General features: G+C 45.7%; 1 protein-coding gene across 1 annotated transcript in view; it reads left to right on the plus strand.

Moving 5' to 3' along the window:
- The first annotated feature begins 10,318 nt into the window (after positions 1-10,318).
- Positions 10,319-20,027, plus strand: part of SMPDL3B (sphingomyelin phosphodiesterase acid like 3B) — a 46,049-nt gene continuing 36,340 nt past the window's right edge. The window contains exons 1-3 of the mRNA XM_077480942.1: positions 10,319-10,476; positions 10,567-10,780; positions 16,088-16,185. Of these exons, the coding sequence (XP_077337068.1) occupies positions 10,335-10,476; positions 10,567-10,780; positions 16,088-16,185 (454 nt within the window). The 5' untranslated portion in view covers positions 10,319-10,334. The remainder of the gene's footprint in view (positions 10,477-10,566; positions 10,781-16,087; positions 16,186-20,027) is intronic.

Raw genomic sequence — 20,027 nt, forward strand, 5'->3', positions numbered from 1 at the left:
TTTTCTAACAGTATGAAGGACGGACTGACTGGGAGAAGAGAGAGATCGCAGTTCTTGATCACTAGGAAAAGCTTATCTCTCCTCCTCTGTCAGTGCAGGGATCCGCCTTGTTCTCACGTGCGTGCCCGCAAAAGCTAGTGCATGGACCACCGTACACGCAAGGAAGCCAACCTGCCGTAGTATAGCTGTGGCGGCTGGTCGTGAACAGGTTAATGTGAGTCAGGGGAACAGCAACCTGGGAATCCTCTGTAGCATAATATCTCCACCTTTGGGAGCTCTGGTGCTTTTTTTTTTTTCAAATAACAGTTTATTGAATTTTCACAAACCAGTTGAACACAGTCTGAACATCATAACCAATCAAGAATGTCAAAGCAAGAAATAAGCCAGGTTACATCAAACATTGGCAAGGAGCTTACAAAGTAATAAAGATTCCTGATCTGTCTTTTACACATCTTTGCAAGCTTTGAGCATGAACCACTGTTAATTGGTATCAGGTCTAAAGCGATCACATGGTACAAAAAAAAGACAGGAAACTAAACAGACAGAGTAGAGAGAAAAGAAGAGTTGGGGGACAGAGGTGGAGAAAGTAAGTGGTAAGGGGGGGCCGCTCCCCTCAGCTCTCGGAGGATCCTCATGGCGGTGCCATTCCTCCCATACCATATTATGTACCTCCAACCTATTTTTTAGCCTGGCAGTCATCTTTTCCATATTTTCCACATCTTTTATTCTGGCATATAGGTCTTTCAGGAAGGGGGGAGCCTGTCTCTTCCAGTGAAGGGCTACTAGGCAACGAGCCGCAGTAAGGATATGTCTCAACAGCTTTTTAGACTGCTTGGAGATACGTAGATGCAAGACCCCTAATAGGAATAGTTTTGGGGACAGAGGGATCTGCACTCCCAGAAGACGGGACAGCAAAAGATGTCCGACCAGTAGGGAGTGATCTTGGGACAATTCCAGTAGATATGAAAGAGGAAGTAAACCCTTCCAAACAACTTGGACCTATTAGGTAAGCCTAGATTAAGGCTTACCTGTAGGTCCAAGCAATATCTCCTAAACCTATATGGTTTAGGAGATATTTGCCCGAAAATGGGCACCGCTGTCTACGGCGCATGCGCCGTAGACAGCGGCGCGCAGGCGCACTAAATGCGGCAAATCCAAGAATGGATTTGCCTAATTTGTCGACTCCCGTGCGCATGCGCGGGAGTGACGTCATCGCGGCTTCGCCGTATGGCAGCGGCGGAGCTGCGAGACGCGACTCCCGTGCGCATGCGCGGGAGTGACGTCATCGCGGCTGCGCCGCTGTGATTCGTCGGAGCTGCGAGACGCCACCAGCAACATGGATGCGGCGGACTACAGGGGACAGCGGCGACTTCGCTGGCTCCTGTGTCAGGTAAGTGACACATAATGAGCTACTATGCGATGCATAGTAGTCCATTATGCTTTACCTTTGCAGGGAAAAAAAGAGGAAGTAAACCCATCAGGGTTTACTTCCTCTTGAAGGAGGGTTCCCTTATCCCCCTGGCATTGCCAGCATCTATCAGAGCAAGAGGGGTATATGGCATGAAGTACAGATGGTGTCATATACCAGAAGTACAAGATCTTATAAGCATTCTTCTTGTATAAGGTGCAATATGAACTTTTGGCTGCTTGAGACCAGATCGTATGCCAGGTTGCTTCCGGTATCTCCTCTCCCAGTGGAGCATATATGCATGTTTGGCAATTGAGTAGGAATTGAGCAGCCTGTAAATGTCTGTTATCAGGCCTCTGCGTGCTTTCCCTTCCAGGATAATGCTTTTGAAGGGAGATGGCGCAGCGAAATGGAGGTCCGGAGCAAAGGATTGGACATAATGCCTTATTTGCAGATAGCCATAGAATACCTGAGCGAGGCAGGTCATATTTTGATTGAAGTTGGGTGAAAGAGCAGCCTGCGGGATTTGGAGTCTACCAGATGACCAAAATGAAAGAGACTCCGCATTGCCCAAGGAAGAGACATCTGGCGAGTAAGGCCATCCGGCAGTTCAGGGTTGTACAAAAAGGAGGTAAGCAATGACTTCTCTGAGCTAAGCTCATATAGGCCGGAAAGTTTACGCCAAAGAGACCTGAGTAGGGACATCGTGCCCAGGAGGCTCTCCGTGTCCACCTCTGCCCTTGCACTCCAGAGCAGGCTATTCCGGTGGATGGGTGCCAGCCATATTTTTTCTATTTCCATCCATTTGCTATATGCTCTTTGGGGGAACCAGGAGGTGATGGCTCATAGTTGGGTTGCCTGGTAGTATTTCACCAAGTCTGGGAATGCTAGACCACCATCCTGGCGTGAGGCCATCAACACCAAGCGGGGTATCCTCTGTCTACCGTAGTTCCAGACAAAGCGTATCAGGAGTTTCCTCAGTTGCCCATAGGGGACCGGGATAGGCAGTGTTTGGAATAGATACAGGAGTTTGCGGAGGAAAGTCATTTTTATCGACGCTACCCTGCCCAGGAGGGAGATATGGTGCAATTTCCACTTCTGTAGAAGATCCAGTATATGTCGGAAAAGGGGGATAATTGACTTGGTATAACGATGTGTAAGTCAGAGTGAGCTGGACTCCTAAATATTTCAGGGCCTCTTTTTTCCAATGATATGGGAAGTTTTGCGCAAGATGCTGCACTTCCGCGTTCGATATGTTAATTGGGAGTGCCTCTGATTTGGTGGCGTTAATTTTGTATCCCGATAGGGTTTTGTATACATCCTGCTCAGCTTGTAGGTTGGGTAAGGATATCCTGGGCTGAGTAAGAGTGAGTATAATATCGTCTGCGAACAATGCTAGTTTGAATTCTCTTCCCCTAACCGATATCCCTCGTATATTTGGGTTTTCCAGAATGGACGCCGCTAGTGGCTCAACGCACAGTTCGAAAAGAAAAGGGGATAGTGGGCATCCCTGGCGGGTACCATTCGTGATCGGGAAGGTGGGAGAGAGGGCAAAGGGCGTCTTAACCTGGGAGGTAGGATTGGTGTTTATATGTTGGATTGCCCGCAGGAATGAACCCTGGAAACCCATGTGTTTTAATGTGGCAAACAGGAAAGGCCACCTCAGACGGTCGAAAGCTTTTTCTGCATCTAGGCCTAGGACCAAAGATGCCTGTCCCTCCCTGTTTGCCACCCTTATCAGGTCAATGACCTGCCGGGTGTTGTCCCCCGCTTGACGAAGGGGAACAAAGTCCATCTGGTCCTTATGTATTAGGGACGGCACTATCTGGTTTAGACGCAACAATAGGAGTTTCGTAAAGATCTTAAGGTCCGAGTTTAGAAGTGCAATGCGCCTGTAACTTGCACATAGAGAGGGGTCCTCCGGTTTCGGGATTAGTGTGAGAAATGATCTTTGCATATCTGAGGGTATAGGAGTTTGTTGAAGGAAGCCATTGAAAAGTTTGCACAGTATTCGTGGGGGAGACCATTTGGTCCCAGGGATTTACGTGCAGGCATAGATTTAATCACGGAAGTGAGCTCTTCCTCAGAGATAGGTGCGTTGAGGGAAAGGATATCCGAGGGTTGAAGCCTCAGAATCCCACTGCGGTCTAGGTATTGGGCCAGTCGGTCTATGAGGTCTGGGGAGGGCCTTATTGCCTTTGTCATAGTAGAGTTGTTTCAGTCTCCTAAGTGTTTTTTCAACGTGACTGATATTTTCAAGGAAGTATAGCTTCAAAGTCTAGTCCAATTCCATTTTAAAGGGAAGATGTTGCATTAGGTAGGTGTTTAGCTGCCATTGGCATGGCTTGCAGGTAGGAACGCCGAGGTTTAGGGTTATGAGGATAGGGGCATGGCCCGACCAGGAGATCGGAAGAATCTTTGCCTCCCTTACAGTTTGAAGTGTGGCGTTGTTAGTGAATAAGTAATCTATACGGGTGTGGGTGCGATGGGGAGCCGAGTAGAATGTATATTGTCTCTCCCCTGGGTGGAGCAACCGCCACATGTCAAACAGAGCATATCATCTAGTAAGTTGTCTAAAGATTGAACATCGAGGAGTGGGACAAGTTAAGGTCTCCTCCGACTATCAGGCATTCGCTAGGTGTTCTGAACAGTCTCGCAAATACTTTAGTTAAAAAGTTAATCTGATGTGCGTTCGGAGCATAGAGAGTACAGAGCGTTATCATTTGAGTCTGCCAGCGGCCGCGGGGTATAATGTAGTGACCTTTTGGATCCACGTATGACTCCAGGCACTGGAAAGGTGAACCATGCTTGAAGAGGATGGCTACCCTTGCTCGTTTACGGGGATTAAATGCCTGATAAATCTGGGGATATCGTCTGGCAGCAAAGGCAAAGGAGCCACCCGTGTTAAAGTGAGTCTCCTGAACCATAATTATATCTGCTCCAGAGTGCCGGAACTCAGTCAACGCCAGACGTCTCTTCCTATTAGAATTCAACCCATGTGGATTCAATGACAAAACCTTAGCCATAGTAATGGATATATGCAAAGGTCAAAATACTTATCTGATCTAGCCGCTTTAGAATCGCATCTCCGAAATGTGGGGGTTGACACCAGCCAAGAGGAGGTCAGAGTGGTTGTCCGAGGTTCAGATGGAGCCGAGGGAAGGGTAGGGAAGAGGAGGGTGGGGGTAGAGAAAGAAGATAAAACAAAAGAGATATAAATGTGTAGCACAGGAAGCGTTGCAAACATTGTGAGCTTATTTTGCAAGGCCTGCAAAACGCAGTAATAGGTAAGTTCCATTAAGTCCGTCCGGCCCGAAGTAAGAACAACTGGCCGGGGGGACAGAAGGAAGTGTTGTGACAACAATCTAGTATAAATGATAGTGTTTTATTCCTGCGCTACCACTGGTGATCTATCAAATGTCAGGGGCTGCTGCTACTTCCGGAATGGATCACACCGTATCCACTTAATATGAAACTAAAGATATGTTGCTATTGCGCTGCCCCTATGTTAAATAACCCTCCGAGGGTGATAAGTATAATGCCTAGTTACATAAATCAATAGTGTAATATAAAAATATATATATAAAATGTCTACTGAATAATATCAAAAAGTGCTACATTAAATAAAATAAACACACCACAGAGGTGATAGAATCCAAATAAATGAAAATCAAGTGAACAAAGGTAAGTAACTAAAAACAGTCTCTTAAAAAATTACTATTTTGATAAAGTGCAGAGAAAATGCAAAAAAAAAAAAAAGTAAACGCACTACAGAGTCAGTTGAAAACCTCCATGGAAACACAACTGCTTCAATTGAGTGCAAAGCCAAAAAACAGTGAATTGATCATAAAGTGCCAAGTGCGTCTTATAGATGTGCAAATAAGTAAACACTCTCCAGAGGTGATATAAGTGAACCACCCTAATAATAAACAAATGCTATACAAGAAAGTAAGAAAGAGTATACCTAGACGAAAAAGAGGGTACCCTCTCCTGATCACATGGAAATAAACTTTAGAATTAAACAAAAAATATATATATAGTAGTAAACGCACTACAGAGCCGGCTGTAACATACGTTATAACAGAATGAATCCGGCCTCTATAGATTAAATATACATATTGCAATCCATCAAAAAGAAAATAAATAAAAAGATATAAATATTCAAGTCCATAAATAAACAACAGTCTCCTTTAAGTGCAAGTGCTTTGTGCAAACTTGTGCAAATTCAACTGAGGTGTGGGTCTACCAGTGCTTAATCCCGCTGTGATCACACTTTAGTGGGCAGTGGCCCCTTACCTATAGCAAGGAGGGATTCGCATAGAGGTATATAGATTTCTTTATATGTCTTCTCTTCTGGTAAATTCGGTCACCTTCTCCTTTAAATTTTATTCTTATTGCTCCATAGGACCCAATAGATTAATAGAGAGGGAATACCATAGTGTAGTATTTCACAAATAGCATTTATTAAAAAATTTCATACACAGGGTACTCACACATTAATAGATAGAAAAAAGCCATTTTCTTAGTAATCAGCAGAAAGTGCATCCACAGTCAGCTTCCTTCCCGTCCCGGGACGGGAAGGAAGCTGACTATGGATGCACTTTCTGCTGATTACTAAGAAAAAGGCTTTTTCACCAGGAGAGAAGACATATAAAGAAATCTATATACCTCTATGCGAATCCCTCCTTGCTATAGGTAAGGGGCCACTGCCCACTAAAGTGTGATCACAGCGGGATTTAGCACTGGGAGATCCACACCTCAGTTGAATTTGCACAAGTTTGCACAAAGCACTTGCACTTAAAGGAGACTGTTGTTTATTTATGGACTTGAATATTTATATCTTTTTATTTATTTTCTTTTTGATGGATTGCAATATGTATATTTAATCTATAGAGGCCGGATTCATTCTGTTATAACGTATGTTACAGCCGGCTCTGTAGTGCGTTTACTACTATATATATTTTTTTGTTTAATTCTAAAGTTTATTTCCATGTGATCAGGAGAGGGTACCCTCTTTTTGGTCTAGGTATATTCTTTCTTACTTTCTTGTATATCATTTGTTTATTATTAGGGTGGTTCACTTATATCACCTCTGGAGAGTGTTTACTTATTTGCACATCTATAAGACGCACTTGGCACTTTATGATCAATTCACTGTTTTTTGGCTTTGCACTCAATTGAAGCAGTTGTGTTTCCATGGAGGTTTTCAATTGACTCTGTAGTGCGTTTCCTTTTTTTTTTTTTTTTTTTTTGCATTTTCTCTGCACTTTATCAAAATAGTAATTTTTTAAGAGACTGTTTTTAGTTACTTACCTTTGTTCACTTGATTTTCATTTATTTGGATTCTATCACCTCTGTGGTGTGTTTATTTTATTTTATTTAATGTAGCACTTTGCACTTTTTGATATTATTCAGTAGACATTTATATATATATTTTTATATTACACTATTGATTTATGTAACTAGGCATTATACTTATCACCCTCGGAGGGTTATTTAATATAGGGGCAGCGCAATACCAACATATCTTTAGTGACAACAATCTAATAACTGAGAAGAAACACCAGAAGTTTCCAAGGAGCTCTAGGGGATATTCTACAGGGGGTCTGTGAGCGGAAAGATAACCACTCTCAAGTCTTCGAGTCGAAGTGCCCATTATGCTGTTCAAGGGAAAAGCCTAAGGCTACATAAGTTATGCCACACAAAGTCCATTAGAAGGGTACACCTTTCGCAGCTGGGGGAGACAGGTACAAGGAACAAGCTCTCCTCAGCTTTTTTTTGGCTTGGCCACTTTGTGGGGAGTGCCAGGGGCCAGAGTGCGCTTGGTAGGGGGCACCTTCTGCCAGGTTGATGGTGGGGGGGGGGGGGGGGGGTGGAGCAGCCACCAGGTCCCATTCCTGGAGCCGTGGGACCAGAATGTCCAAAGTATCACAAAAGACTTCCAAATCTTCAGGGTAGCGAAGTACTGCCGACTGACCCTCTTTGCGTGCTGTTAGGCTAAAAGGAAAACTCCCGCGATATACAATGTCCCTTTCCTGTAGTAAAAGAAGAAGGGGTTGTAGGAGCCGGCGTTTCTGTAATGTAATCCAGGAGAGATCCGGATACAGCTGAATTTGTGTTATGGAAAATCACCCTGCGGGCCACTCAAGCTTTACGCATCACCTCCTCTTTCAGCGGGTAGGAGTTGACTCTGCAAATGACATCTCGCGGTTTAGAGGGCGCATGTTCTTGGGGCGCAAGGCACGATGGGCCCGGTCCATCCCTATTGGGGTGTCTGGGGGGTCTCCCAGGAGATTAAAGAGATTTTGCAGGGTTTCATGTAGATTCTACGGGCCTTCGGATTCCGGGAGTCCCCTGATGGGGATATTGTTCCTGCGCCCCCTATTGTCCAGATCTTCAATATGGCGTTGCATATCCCTCAAGAGCAATCGGTGATCCGCACCTTGTATTTGGTTACGATGTACTGCCAGTTTAGTCTCCTGAATCTCCTCCTCCGCCATCTCCACTCTGTCCGCCAGGTGTTTAAAATTTGTTTGGAGTGCTTGGATTTCGACTCGGCATGTGGTTTTAACATCTTCAATTAATTGCTTAAAGTCCTCTTTGGTTGGGATAGCTTGGAGGTAGGTCTGCCATGAAAGGGGTGATTGTTCCTGGAGATCTCGAGGTGACCGTTGCTGGGCCGGTTGGTGGCCAGGGAAGGGTTGTTGCCACGGGGTAGGTGGTCCCGTGTGAACCAGTGGTGCATGTCGCAGCTGGGGGCCCCACGCGCCGCACTCCCTTTGCCCCTGCTTTTCTGGTCACTGCTGTGTATCCTCCATATCATAGCATGAGGGGGAGCTGGCAGCTTGAGCGTAGGAGGGGGCACGGTCCATCGTTTCCCCTGCGGGCACCCGATCCCCAAAGGAGGGCTGTCTTTGGGAGGGTCTTGAACCCCGGGCATGGTCTTGCTGGGGCTTGTAGTGCATCTGGGGATCCGTGGTAGCCCCTGAGGATAGCGTGTGCTGCGGGGAATGCAAGGGAGGAAAGTTCCCTGAGCACTCTGACAATGATGGAGAACTGGGGGGTTCTGCGAGGATGCCTGGATCTGAGGCTGTGCACAGGAGTCTGGGGAAGGCGTCCATGCACTGTGTGCAGGATGCCCCGGTAAGGCCTAGTGGAGCAGGCTGAGTCCCCTGGGATAGCGCCTCATGGGAAGTGGGATGGTGGGGGAGACTCACCACCTCGACTGGAGCTGTCCATGGGCCTGGCGTTATACAGTCCTGTGCAGGGGAACTCCGTGGATGCAGCGGAACACCTGTTCCCGGAGGAGAGGCCTATGCGAAGGCTGGGGAGGAGGATGCCAGCGCCATCTTGGAATTCCCCCTGGCCGGCATGGTGGGGCTCGGAAAGTATCCCCTGATGGTGGCAGAGGAGCCGGGTGGTGGCTGGGACGATCCCCAAGGGTCTTGTGGAGTGGGTCTTTCGTGAACCACCCATGTATGGGGGAAAGAAAGACCCCAAAGCAGGCTTGTAGCTGTGGGCAGAGAGAGAGCTTCTGGCCACGTCCCCCCCCCCCCCCCGCTCTGGTGCTTTTTGGTTCTTAAAAGCTCTGTACACATGATATATCCACACATGACACATGTCCGAAATCAGTCGGTGCAGTAGAAACCAGCTGACATTTCGGCTGTGTGTACAGGTCCCTGTATGACAGAAGCCGATCTCGCAATGGCCTTGAGCGCTGACCAATGTGTTCTGGTGGGGCGGGGGGGGGGGGCCCTTGTCAGAACACTAGCTCAGGGGGAAGACTGCTGTACTAACATTGCATAGTTAGTACAAGTTCCTCCCGAGCTCTCCGTTTTTCTTTTTTTCGTTGAGCCTGCAGGGTTGAACGATAAAAACTTACCATGTGTACCAGGCTTCAGACTCTGCGCTTTGGCCCTTCTTGGGATTCTCACTTATCGCTAATGGAGCAGACACCTTATACTCCCTATGCCTACTCTATGGCTTTTAACTCTGCCTGCCCAGCTGTGTGGATGAGTTTCTATTTTTGCCTTGTGTGTAAGGAGACATGTAGTAAGTACAGGTACTTGCAGGTTCCGTTTCAATGACCAGGTTGTTAAATGAACTGATTGTTAAATGAGGAGTCATAAGAAATCAATATTTTAAGCATTCTTAAAGCGGGAGTTCCACTGTTTTTTTTGTTTTTTTTTTAAGTCAGCAGCTACAAATACTGCAGCTGCTGACTTTTAAAATATGGACACTCACCTGTCCAGCGTGCCCACGATGTCGGCACCCGAAGCCGATCTATCGCTCGGCTCTTGGGTGCTGCCGCCGCCATCGAGTCGCGCTGCGCAATACGGACAGTCCCTGCTTTCTCTGGGACCCGTGTGTGTCTCAGCAGACAGCAGGAAAGGGACAGGAAGTGGTCTAAATACCCACGGCTATCTATGCTCAGAAGTGGGAGGGTTCCAATGAGCTGAAGTTCCACTTTAGGGTGGAGCTCCGCTTTAACTACTGTACTGTATTGTGAAAAAAGGTCTAAAAACAAAACTCCAGCTCATTAACGTTTTAATTTGCATAAGTACAGAACACAAATGAAAATACTGTACTGTACAATACAATGATGTATAGCATGACATTTGGTTGGGGGGAGCTGGTCATAAGTCCGAGGGGTTGTTAAACAGGTAAGTCATTAAACGAGTAGTATCTGTACTGCACCTTGCTATCTGTGCGTGGCATGCTTGATATTAACTCTGGGTCATTACCATGGTATCATCTAAAAAAAATGTTGTTTTTTTTCCTTCAAGAATCCAAAGAGTTAACCTGTCTAGCTAATTAAACTGTAAAACTGTTCACAGGGTAAAGTACTTTGATGTTTGTGTATGAACTCAATCCTTGGCTATAAAATCAGCTGGATATGATAAAGCTGCCTAGAGCTTCATATATAATGTTGCACATTTCCAGGAAACAGTTGACAAAGGGAGGAGACTCACAGACAATCCAGGTTGGGACACAAACTTCTCTAACAATGAAATTCAGCATACTCTTGTTTGTTGCCATATGGATTGGTGTCAGCTCTGCAGAGAGAGGTAAACCCACCATTTAAAAAGAATTAATGGGATGGATTCTAAAGATTTTTGACTGGTTAAATGTATTTTCCCTTTGACTTTTCCTGCTAGGGTATTTTTGGCATCTTACGGACTTGCATTTGGAACCCAACTACACAGTGACATCTGACCCTGTTAAAGTGTGTCCATCTGCAGGTGATCAGCCTGTAAGAAATCCTGGGAAATGGGGGAATTATCTGTGTGATTCTCCTGGCGTACTCATTAACTCTTCTATTCATGCAATGAAAACAATCCTACCAAATCCAGATTTCATACTCTGGACTGGGTAAGTACAAAGTGTGCATTTAACAACGGTCTAGCCTAGTCAGTGTTCTTTTTGTCGTCTAGCTTATGATCTATATACAGTATTTATTTTCTGCTTAAAATGCAAATGTCACTTTAACTGGGCTTACTAGGTTTTGAAGGAAGAATATATATTCAGCACTGATATATATATATATATATATATATATATATATATATATATATATATATATATAATTTTTTTTTAGATCATTTTTAGAAAAGTAGTATTTGGGAAACAGATTGAAATGGTGTTGTTGCAAGCACTTCTGCATCTTGCACCTGTGCATACAAGGCATGTGTGTTTTTACAGGTATAAAACACTCCTGGCATAATGTCTTTTTTTTATGTTAGCTAAATATGTGCTAAACCTACAGTATCTCACAAAAGTGAGTACACCCCTCACATTATTGTAAATATTTTATTATATCTTTTCATGTGACAACACTGAAGAAATTACACTTTGCTACAATGTAAAGTCGTGTACAGCTTGTATAACAGTGTGCATTTGCTGTCCCCTCAGAATAACTCAACACACAACCATTAATGTCTAAACCATCAGGGAAAATCAGAATGTTAAAGGCATTGGCGCACCTCACAAAGTTGCGGCTTACGCTGATGATTTATTATTCTTTATTACAAGCCCTGAGACTTCCATCCCCAACTTATTGCAGGCTCTTGGAACGTACTCCACCCTATCTAATTATAAAATTAATGTGCTCAAATCGGAAGCTTTGAACATAAATTTATCTGAGTTAACTCTCAGGAATATACAACAGAATTTCCCCTTGCCTGGGCCCGCCACAAATTATCTGGGCATATATCTTACCCCCTCACTGTCTGAAGTTTTTCAGGCAAATTTCTCCCCCTGGCTCACTTACTTACGCCTAGATCTTCAACGTTGGCACAAGAATTCTTTCTCCCTGGCTCGGTAGGAATAGCATTTTAAAAATGGCGGTCTTGCCAAAATTATTGTACCCCCTCCAAACATTACCAATAGCAATCCCAAGTCACTTTCTAAGCTCGGTCCATGTGGTGTTTGTGAACTTCCTCTGGGGCTACAAATCTAAGAGACTGTCTCATCACGCCCTGTCCCTATCAAAAGACTGGGGTGGTATAGGGTTCCCAGACCCATTTAAGTATTGCTATGTGGTCCATCTAACCAGAGCCCTAGACTGGACCAAACACTGTCCACTTTGTTGTGGCAGATCTCTACCCTGCCGGTGCCCCTAAAATCCCACCTATTGATTGGATCTACTCTATAATCGGTAGTAGTAAAATTGGGTTGTGTCACAATGGGGATTAAGATGCTGACCCACTGGTATAGAGTACCCACACTCCTACATAAGATCTACCCTTCAGTTCCCTCTACCTGCTGGCGATGTCAGCAATCTGAAGGTACACTACTGCATGTATTCTGGACTTGCCCTCGGTTCCGCCCTCTCTGGGACGCTATCAGACGTGTGATTTTTAGACTGACAGACATTTCACTGGCGAATGACCCCGCTCAGTGCTTACTCCACTTATATAAGAAGAATATAAGAAGTCCCTATTGATCCATCTCCTTAATGCTGCTAAAATATGTATTCCGCAAAAGTGGAAATGTACGGAACACCCTACTATTGGTCAATGGATAGCTGTGGTGAACGAAATTAACCTGATGGAACAAATGACAGCTGCATTACATCGAAAAGAGGAAAAATTAAAAAAAACCTGGTTCTACTGGCATGAGTTCCGGTTCTTTTAAGACAATAACACCTTTGTGACCCCCTTGGTAGAGCAATTGTAACCGTGCATGATTTCATAACCATCTGCTGTTACAACCAAACCCCCCCCCCCATTTTTTTATTTTTTCCCCTTTCCCTAACTATTCCCTCCTCTTCTTATTTATATTGTTCCTGCTTTGTGCGCCTATCCTTACCTGTCTGTCTCATACTATCCTCTTCGTCCTGACTTGTGGCAATAAGAAAGTCTTATTTTGATATTTCTATACTCAGCCCCACAGAGGGGAGCTGGAGCTATACTAACAACCACCGATTCACTAGGCCCCTATTAGGGGTTGCTACGTTATTGTTTTATTGTTGTGTTCGTTAGCCCATTCTTAACCGCTTGCCGACCGCCTCGCGACGATATACGTTGGCAGAAGGGCTCGTACAGGCAGAATCACGTACCTGTACGTTGCCCTTTAAGAGGCGGCAAGCTCCGTGAGTCGGGTCAGGGGGCCCGCGGACTCTATTTCCGCTGGGATACCCGTGATCTCCTCACGGGGAGATGCAAACAAGCATCTCCCCGTTCTGCCTAGTGACAGTGTCACTGATCTTTGCTCCCTGTGGAGCAGAGATCAGTAATATGTCACTCACAACCACGCACCCCCACAGTTAGAAACACTCCCCAGGACACACTTAACCCCCCACACTGCCACCTAGTGGTTAACCCCTTCACTACCAGTGTCATTTACACAGGAATCAGTGCATTTGTATAGCACTGATTGCTGTATAAATGACAATGGTCCCAAAAATGTCTGATGTGTCCGCCATAATGTCGCAGTCACGATAAAAATCGCTGAGCGCCGCCATTTAAATTTTTTTTATTTATTTTTTATAAAAATGACATAAAACTATCCCCCATTTTGTAAGCGCTATAACTTTTGCACAAACCAATCAATAATCACTTATTGTGATTTTTTTACCAAAAATATGTAGAAGAATACGTAACAGCCTAAACTGAGGAAAAAATAGTTTTTTTTTATATATTTTTGGGGGATATTTATTATAGAAAAATGTAAAAACGAAAAGCGTTTTTTTCAAAATTGTCTGAGGATCTGAAAAAAAGAATTGTTGCTCTACATAAAGATGGCCTAGGCCAGTGATGGCGAACCTTGGCACCCCAGATGTTTTGGAACTACATTTCTCATGATGCTCAGCTACACTGCAGAGAGCATCAGCATCATGGGAAATGTAGTTTCAAAACATCTGGGGTGCCAAGGTTCGCCATCACTGGCCTAGGCTATAAGAAGATTGCCAAGACCCTGAAACTGAGCTGCAGCATGGTGGCCAAGACCATACAGCAGTTTAACAGGACAGGTTCCACTCAGAACAGGCATCTCCATGGTCGACCAAAGAAGTTGAGTGCACGTGCTCAGCATCATATCCAGAGATTCTCTTTGGGAAATAGGTGTATGGGTGCTGCCAGAATTGCTGCAGAGGTTGAAGTAGTGGGGGTCAGCTTGTCAGTGCTCAGACCATACGCCACACACTGCATCAAATTGGTCTGTATGGCTGTCGTCCCACAAGGAAGCCTCTTCTAAAGATGATGAATTACTGGAACCATGCCCTATGGTCTGATGAGCCCCGTTTTTTTATACCCCCGATCCCTCCATAAAGAGTACCTGTCACCACCTATTACTGTCACAAGGAATGTTTACATTTCTTGTGACAGCAATGAAAGTGATCAAAATTTTTTTTATTTAAAAAAACAATTTATTCATTTTAAAATAAATAAAAAAAAAAATTAAAGCGCCCGTCGTCCCCGCGAGCTCGCGAAGCAAAGAAAACGCATACAGAAGTCGCGCCCGCATATGTAAACGGTGTTCAAATCACACATGTGAGGTATCGCCGCGATCGTCAGAGCGAGAGCAATAATTCTAGCACTAGACCTCCTCTGTAACGCTAACCTGGTAACCGTAAAAAAAATTTAAAGCGTCGCCTATTGAGATTTTTTAGGTACCATACTTTGTCGTCAATCCACGAGTGTGTGCAATTATAAAGTGTGACATGTTTGGTATTTATTTACTCGGCGTAACATTATCTTTCACATTATGCAAAAAAATTGGGCTAATTTTACTGTTTCGTTTTTTTTTATTCATGAAAGTGTCCCTTTTCCCAAAAAGTTGCGTTTAAAACACCGTTGCGCAAATACCGTGTGACATAAAATATTGCAATGATCGCCGTTTTATTCTCTAGAGTCTCTGCTAAAAATATATAATGTTTGGGGGTTCCAAGTAATTTTCTAGCAAAAAATATGGATTTTAACTTGTAAACACCAAATGCCAAAAATAGGCTTAGTCATGAAAGGGTTAAAGGGGAGGGCCACCCTGAAAAACCAAAAAATGTTAAAAATTACAAAAAATCTAAAAAAAAAAAAAATGAAGAAAATTTTTTTTTTTTACTTACCAGAAATGCCTGTTGCTAGGCACTTTATCCTAATCTTCCTCTTCCTCCTCCGCGGAGATCTTCTGTCTTCTCTCTTCGTCGCGGCGTCTTCTGGGTAATGAGTCGCGCTGTGTTCTGGGAACTGTGTGTTCCAGAACACAGCGCGTCCCATTCAGAAAGCGCTGCGGGACTCGCGCATGCGCAGTAGCTGCGGGACTCGCGCATGCGCAGTAGGAAACGGGCAGTGAAGCCATAAGGCTCCGCTGCCTGTTTCCCTTACAAGGGATGGCGGCGCCGGGACCCGAGAGCCGAGGGACGGGTCGGCCTCGGGCGGCCGACATCGCGGGCGCCCTGGACAGGTGAGTGTGTTTATTAAGTCAGCAGCTGCAGTGTTTGCAGCTGCTGACTTTTTTTTTTTTTTTTTTTATAACCGGCCCTGCGCTTTAATGGCTGTGTTTGGATTTATTTTTTGAGGGGACAGCAAATTTACACTGTTATACAAGCTGTACACTCACTACTTTACATTGTAGCAAAGTGTCATTTCTTCAGTGTTGTCACATGAAAAGATATAATAAAATATTTACAAAAACGTGAGGGGTGTACTCACTTTTGTGAGATACTGTATGTGAATATTCACATACATAGAGTAAAGAGAGTGATTAATAGAGTAAAGATGTGAAAAAGAGAGGTTTTCTGACTAGAACGATAAAAAAGGTCTCATCAATGTGAGAAACTTTACAGGTACTGTAAGCTCCAGATAGTACTGGTCCTGTAACAGACAGTTATGGTCCACAACTGATTGTAAAATAAAAGCAGAATACAGGGTGTAAAGACATATTGCTTTACAGATGGAAACATTTTATTCATGTAAAAAAATATTGCACAATAATCAGACACATAGTAGGTATACCAGCCTGGGAGAAAAAACTGAGGCCTCCCTGGTCAGTGGAGGGCTGTAGATTTTCTCCTAGGCTATTACACAAGCTACTTTTAAAAGATCATTGTGCTGTAAGTGCAATATTGTTTCTACTTTATTGAATTATTTGCATTTGTAATTCACATAGTCTCTGTGCCCTGTGAATAAACGAGAATGGATATATTATACTAGAATTTAAGTACATTATTGTGCTGGCTTTTAGAGATGACACACCCCACGTACCCAATGAACAACTCGGTGAGAAGGCTGTCCTGGATATTGTGGAATGGATAACCAGTCTAATAAAAGGAGTGTTTCCGAGTAAGTAGTAAACAATCAATGAAAAGATGAACTGTTATCACTGTTGCCCTTAGTTAGAACTATGATCTCTTTTAGCTAATATGCTCTAGTCATGCTTGGTGACTTGTTTCTACAGTGAGAAACCGGAAAATTGTATACTTACCTTTCCGTAATTTTCCTTTCCTGTCGCATCTTCATGGCAGCATACACTCTGGGTTGTGACTCCGCCCCCACAACCTGATAGGACCACATAGCTATAAGATGAAGATACGCCCCCCGCCCCGGTATTCTCTGTATATATGAATCACCTTTGTGGGTGGGATATTGTATGCTGCCATGAAGATGCGACAGGAAAGGAAAATTACGGAAAGGTAAGTATACAATTTTCCGGTTTCCTGTCGCATCATGGCAGCATACACTCTGGTGATTAACTCGCAGACTGGGTGGGAGATGCAAAGGTAAACGTTTATTAGCAAGGAATAGAAGACTTGGCTTGAATAATGGACTTTCCCAATTCTACTGTTGATAGCTGAGCTGAGTCCACCTTGTAGTGAGAGATAAAGGTGTTCCTGGAGGACCAAGTGGCCGCTCTGCAGATGGTTTCCACTGAGACCCTACAATACGCTGCCCAGGAGGTGGCCACTGCTCTGGTGGAATGGGCCCTCAGGTCTTCAGGAATTTGCAACTCACTCAGCAAGTAGGCCTTCACCAACCAGGAGGCAATAGTTTGGGCCGACGCTGCTTGACTTCTCCTAAGGCCATAGGGAATGATGAAGAGGTTCTCCGATATTTTAAAGGATTTGGACAGGGAAAGTTATTTTATGATGTTGCCCCTTACATCCAGAGGATGAGGGTCACCCTGGTCTGTGTTAAGAGCTGGCAAGTTGATTTCCTGGTTGAAATGAAAAGAGGATGCCACCTTTGGGATAAAGTGATCCAAGGGTCTTAGAACTATCCTGTCCGGATGAATGATCAGATACGGCTCCTTAATCAGTAATGCTTGCATCTCTGAAACTCTCTTCGCTGATGTGATTGCGACCAGGAAGGTGACTTTTAGTGTCAGGTGCCAGAGGGAGATGTTTTCCAGCGGAAAACAGGGTTCTTTGGATAGTACCTCTAAGGCCGCGTACACACGGGCGGACTGTTCGCCCAACTTTGTCCGCTGAACAGTGTTTGGGCGGACAGTCCGCTCGTGTGTGGGCTTTCAGCGGACAGTTTCAGCGGACAGTTTGACGAACAAGGTTTTTCGGAAATTCCGTAAAACTGTCCGCTGAAACCTTGTTTGAGCGAACAGTCCGCCCGTGTGTAGGCTTGTTCGACAAACTAAGTTCCGCGCATGCTCAGAAAGGCTTAACACGCCGAAAGTTATAATGCAGTGTATAGGACGTCGTATTTTTCGTCCCGTCGTACGTGCCGTTCACGTCATCGCGCACGGTTTCAGCAAACTGTTCGTTCGTCGTGTGTGGCCATGTCCGTCCATGCTAATTTTGAGCGGACTGTTTGCCGAAACTGTTGGACGGACAAAGTTGGGCGAACAGTCCGCGCGTGTGTACGCGGCCTAAGATGACTGATAGGTCCCATGTTGGAAAGGAAGGCTTCCTAGGTGGTCTTAGTTTAAGACAGGCCTTCTGAAATTGCATAACAAGGGGATCGTGAGCCCATTTAACCCCTGTCAGGGCGGATAGAGCTGACACCTGAACTTTCAGAGTACTAGAGCGAAGACCTTTGTCTAAGCCTGATTGCAGGAACTCTAGGATCAGAGGAGCCGAAAGGGAGGACAGATCCCGGCCAAGGTCCTGAGAGAAGGCAACAAACTTCTCCCAGACCCTGCGGTAGGTGCAGTTGGTGGTAGGTTTTCTGGCCTGGAGCAGGGTACCTTCTGGGAGCAGCCCTGACATAGATACCTAGCCCTCTCAGCCCCCAAGCCATCAAGTGCAGCTTCTGCGAATCTGGATGTAGTAGCTGGCCCTGGAAGAGCAAGTCGGCTGACAGGGGAAGAGCAAGAGTGTCTGCTGTGCTCAGTTGTAGGAGGGTGGTGAACCATGGCCTCCTGGGCCAAAAAGGAATCACCGCTATCACCAATGCCATTGATCTCTTGAGCCTTAAGAGAAATCTTGCTATCAGGGGAGTCGGAGGGAAGATATACCTGAGATGGAAGTTCCAGGGATGCTGGAGGCAATCTGTCCCCTCCGCTAAGTGAAAGGGAAACCTCGACAGGAACCTTCGGCATTTGGAGTTTGCCGGAGTCGCAGCAAGGTCTATGTCTGGTTGACCCCAGGTCGGTCTGGCAGATGAGGGAGAAGGCCTGAGGGCTCAGGGACCACTCATTGTTGGAGGCGAACTCCCTGCTGAGCGTGTCGGCTAAGATGTTCTCGACCCCCGGGATGTAGGTCGCCCTCAGGTCTGACAGGTTCAACTGTGCCCATTCAATCACAGGGAGAACTTCCTGCATCATGGAGGGACTCCTGGTCCCCCCGTCTGTTTATGTAGGCGACAGCAACCTTGTTGTCCATCCTTAAGAGGACCTGCTTCCCCCTTAAAAGGGAGCTGAAGGCCAGGAGAGCCTGGAGGGCCACCCTCATCTCCAGCACGTTCGATACTGTGACCCGTACTTCGAAAGGCCAACGGCCCTGCGCTGCATGGGACTGGTAGTGGGCTCCCCAGCCTTCTAGACTGGCGTCCGTGGTCACTACCTCCTGAGGAGGGATGACTATGTGTTTGCAATTGTTTAAGTTGTGGGGACGAGTCCACCAACGCAATGAGTCTCCGAGATCCGGATCGTCTGGGTCATGGATGAACCATCCCACTGATGTAGGAAGGAGTTCTGCAGAGGTCTGGTGTGCCACTGAGCCCAACGGACCATAGGAATGGTCACTGATAGGGAGCCTAGAAGGCTAAGGCATACTCTGGCTGGCAGGGATCTTGCTAGAATGGCCTTCTTCACCTTCCGGACCAACAGGGAAGACTTCTCAGGAGGCAGCTGCACTGTATTCAACTGGGTATCTAGTTGGGCTCCTAAGAAGATCATTCTCTGGGTGGGCCGAGTCTGGCTCTTCCCCCAGGTTATGAGCCATCCCAGATTCTGCAGGGTGGAGACGAGGATCTTTCGATGCTGCAACAGGGACTCCCGGCTGTCTGAGAGGAGGAGAATATCGTCCAGATAATGGTGGACTCGCAGCCCCCTCTCCCTCAGATGCGTGATAACGGGAAGAAGGACCTTTCTAAAGGTCCTGGGAGCCGTAGAAATTCCAAACAGAAGACTTCAGAACTGAAAGTGTCTGTGGTTTAGCGAAAAACTGAGGAACTTTTAGAGTTCTGAATGGATAGGGATATGGAGGGAGGCGTCCTGTAGATCTATGGAGAGCATCCAGTCCCTCAGATTTATGGCCTGGAGGATAGACTGGAGGCTCTCCATTTTGAATGCTTCTACCTGGATAGAGCGGTTTAAGTTTAGATCCAGGACCGGACTTAGGTCCTCTGATTTCTTTTTTACTAGAAATAGAGGGGAATAGAACCCCCGACCTCTTTGGGACAGGGGCACCTCGGTAATTGCTTTCTTTTGGAGCAGATCCTAAATGTATCGGGTCAAGGCTAACCTCTTTTGCCAGGATGACGGGAGGTTTGTTGGGCAAAAATGGTCCCCCGGGGGGGAAGTCACCTGAATGACCGCCTGTGCCCGACGCGAACGGTGGTTAACGTCCAGGGGGCGCTTATTGTTTCCGCCCAGACCAGCGTGAACTTTGAGAGTCTGGCCCCCACCACTGCTGGCTGGGTGGACACACCTTCAAAAGGACTTCTGGTCAATAGATGTCGGGGTCCTGGGCTTCTGGAACTTCAGGAAGGACGTTTGAGGGGCCTTCCAG

This window comes from Lithobates pipiens, unplaced genomic scaffold (genome assembly GCF_037356315.1).
Source record: "Lithobates pipiens isolate NorthernLeopardFrog02 unplaced genomic scaffold, aLitPip1_a1.2 Scaffold_16, whole genome shotgun sequence".
Lineage (NCBI taxonomy): Eukaryota > Metazoa > Chordata > Amphibia > Anura > Ranidae > Lithobates > Lithobates pipiens.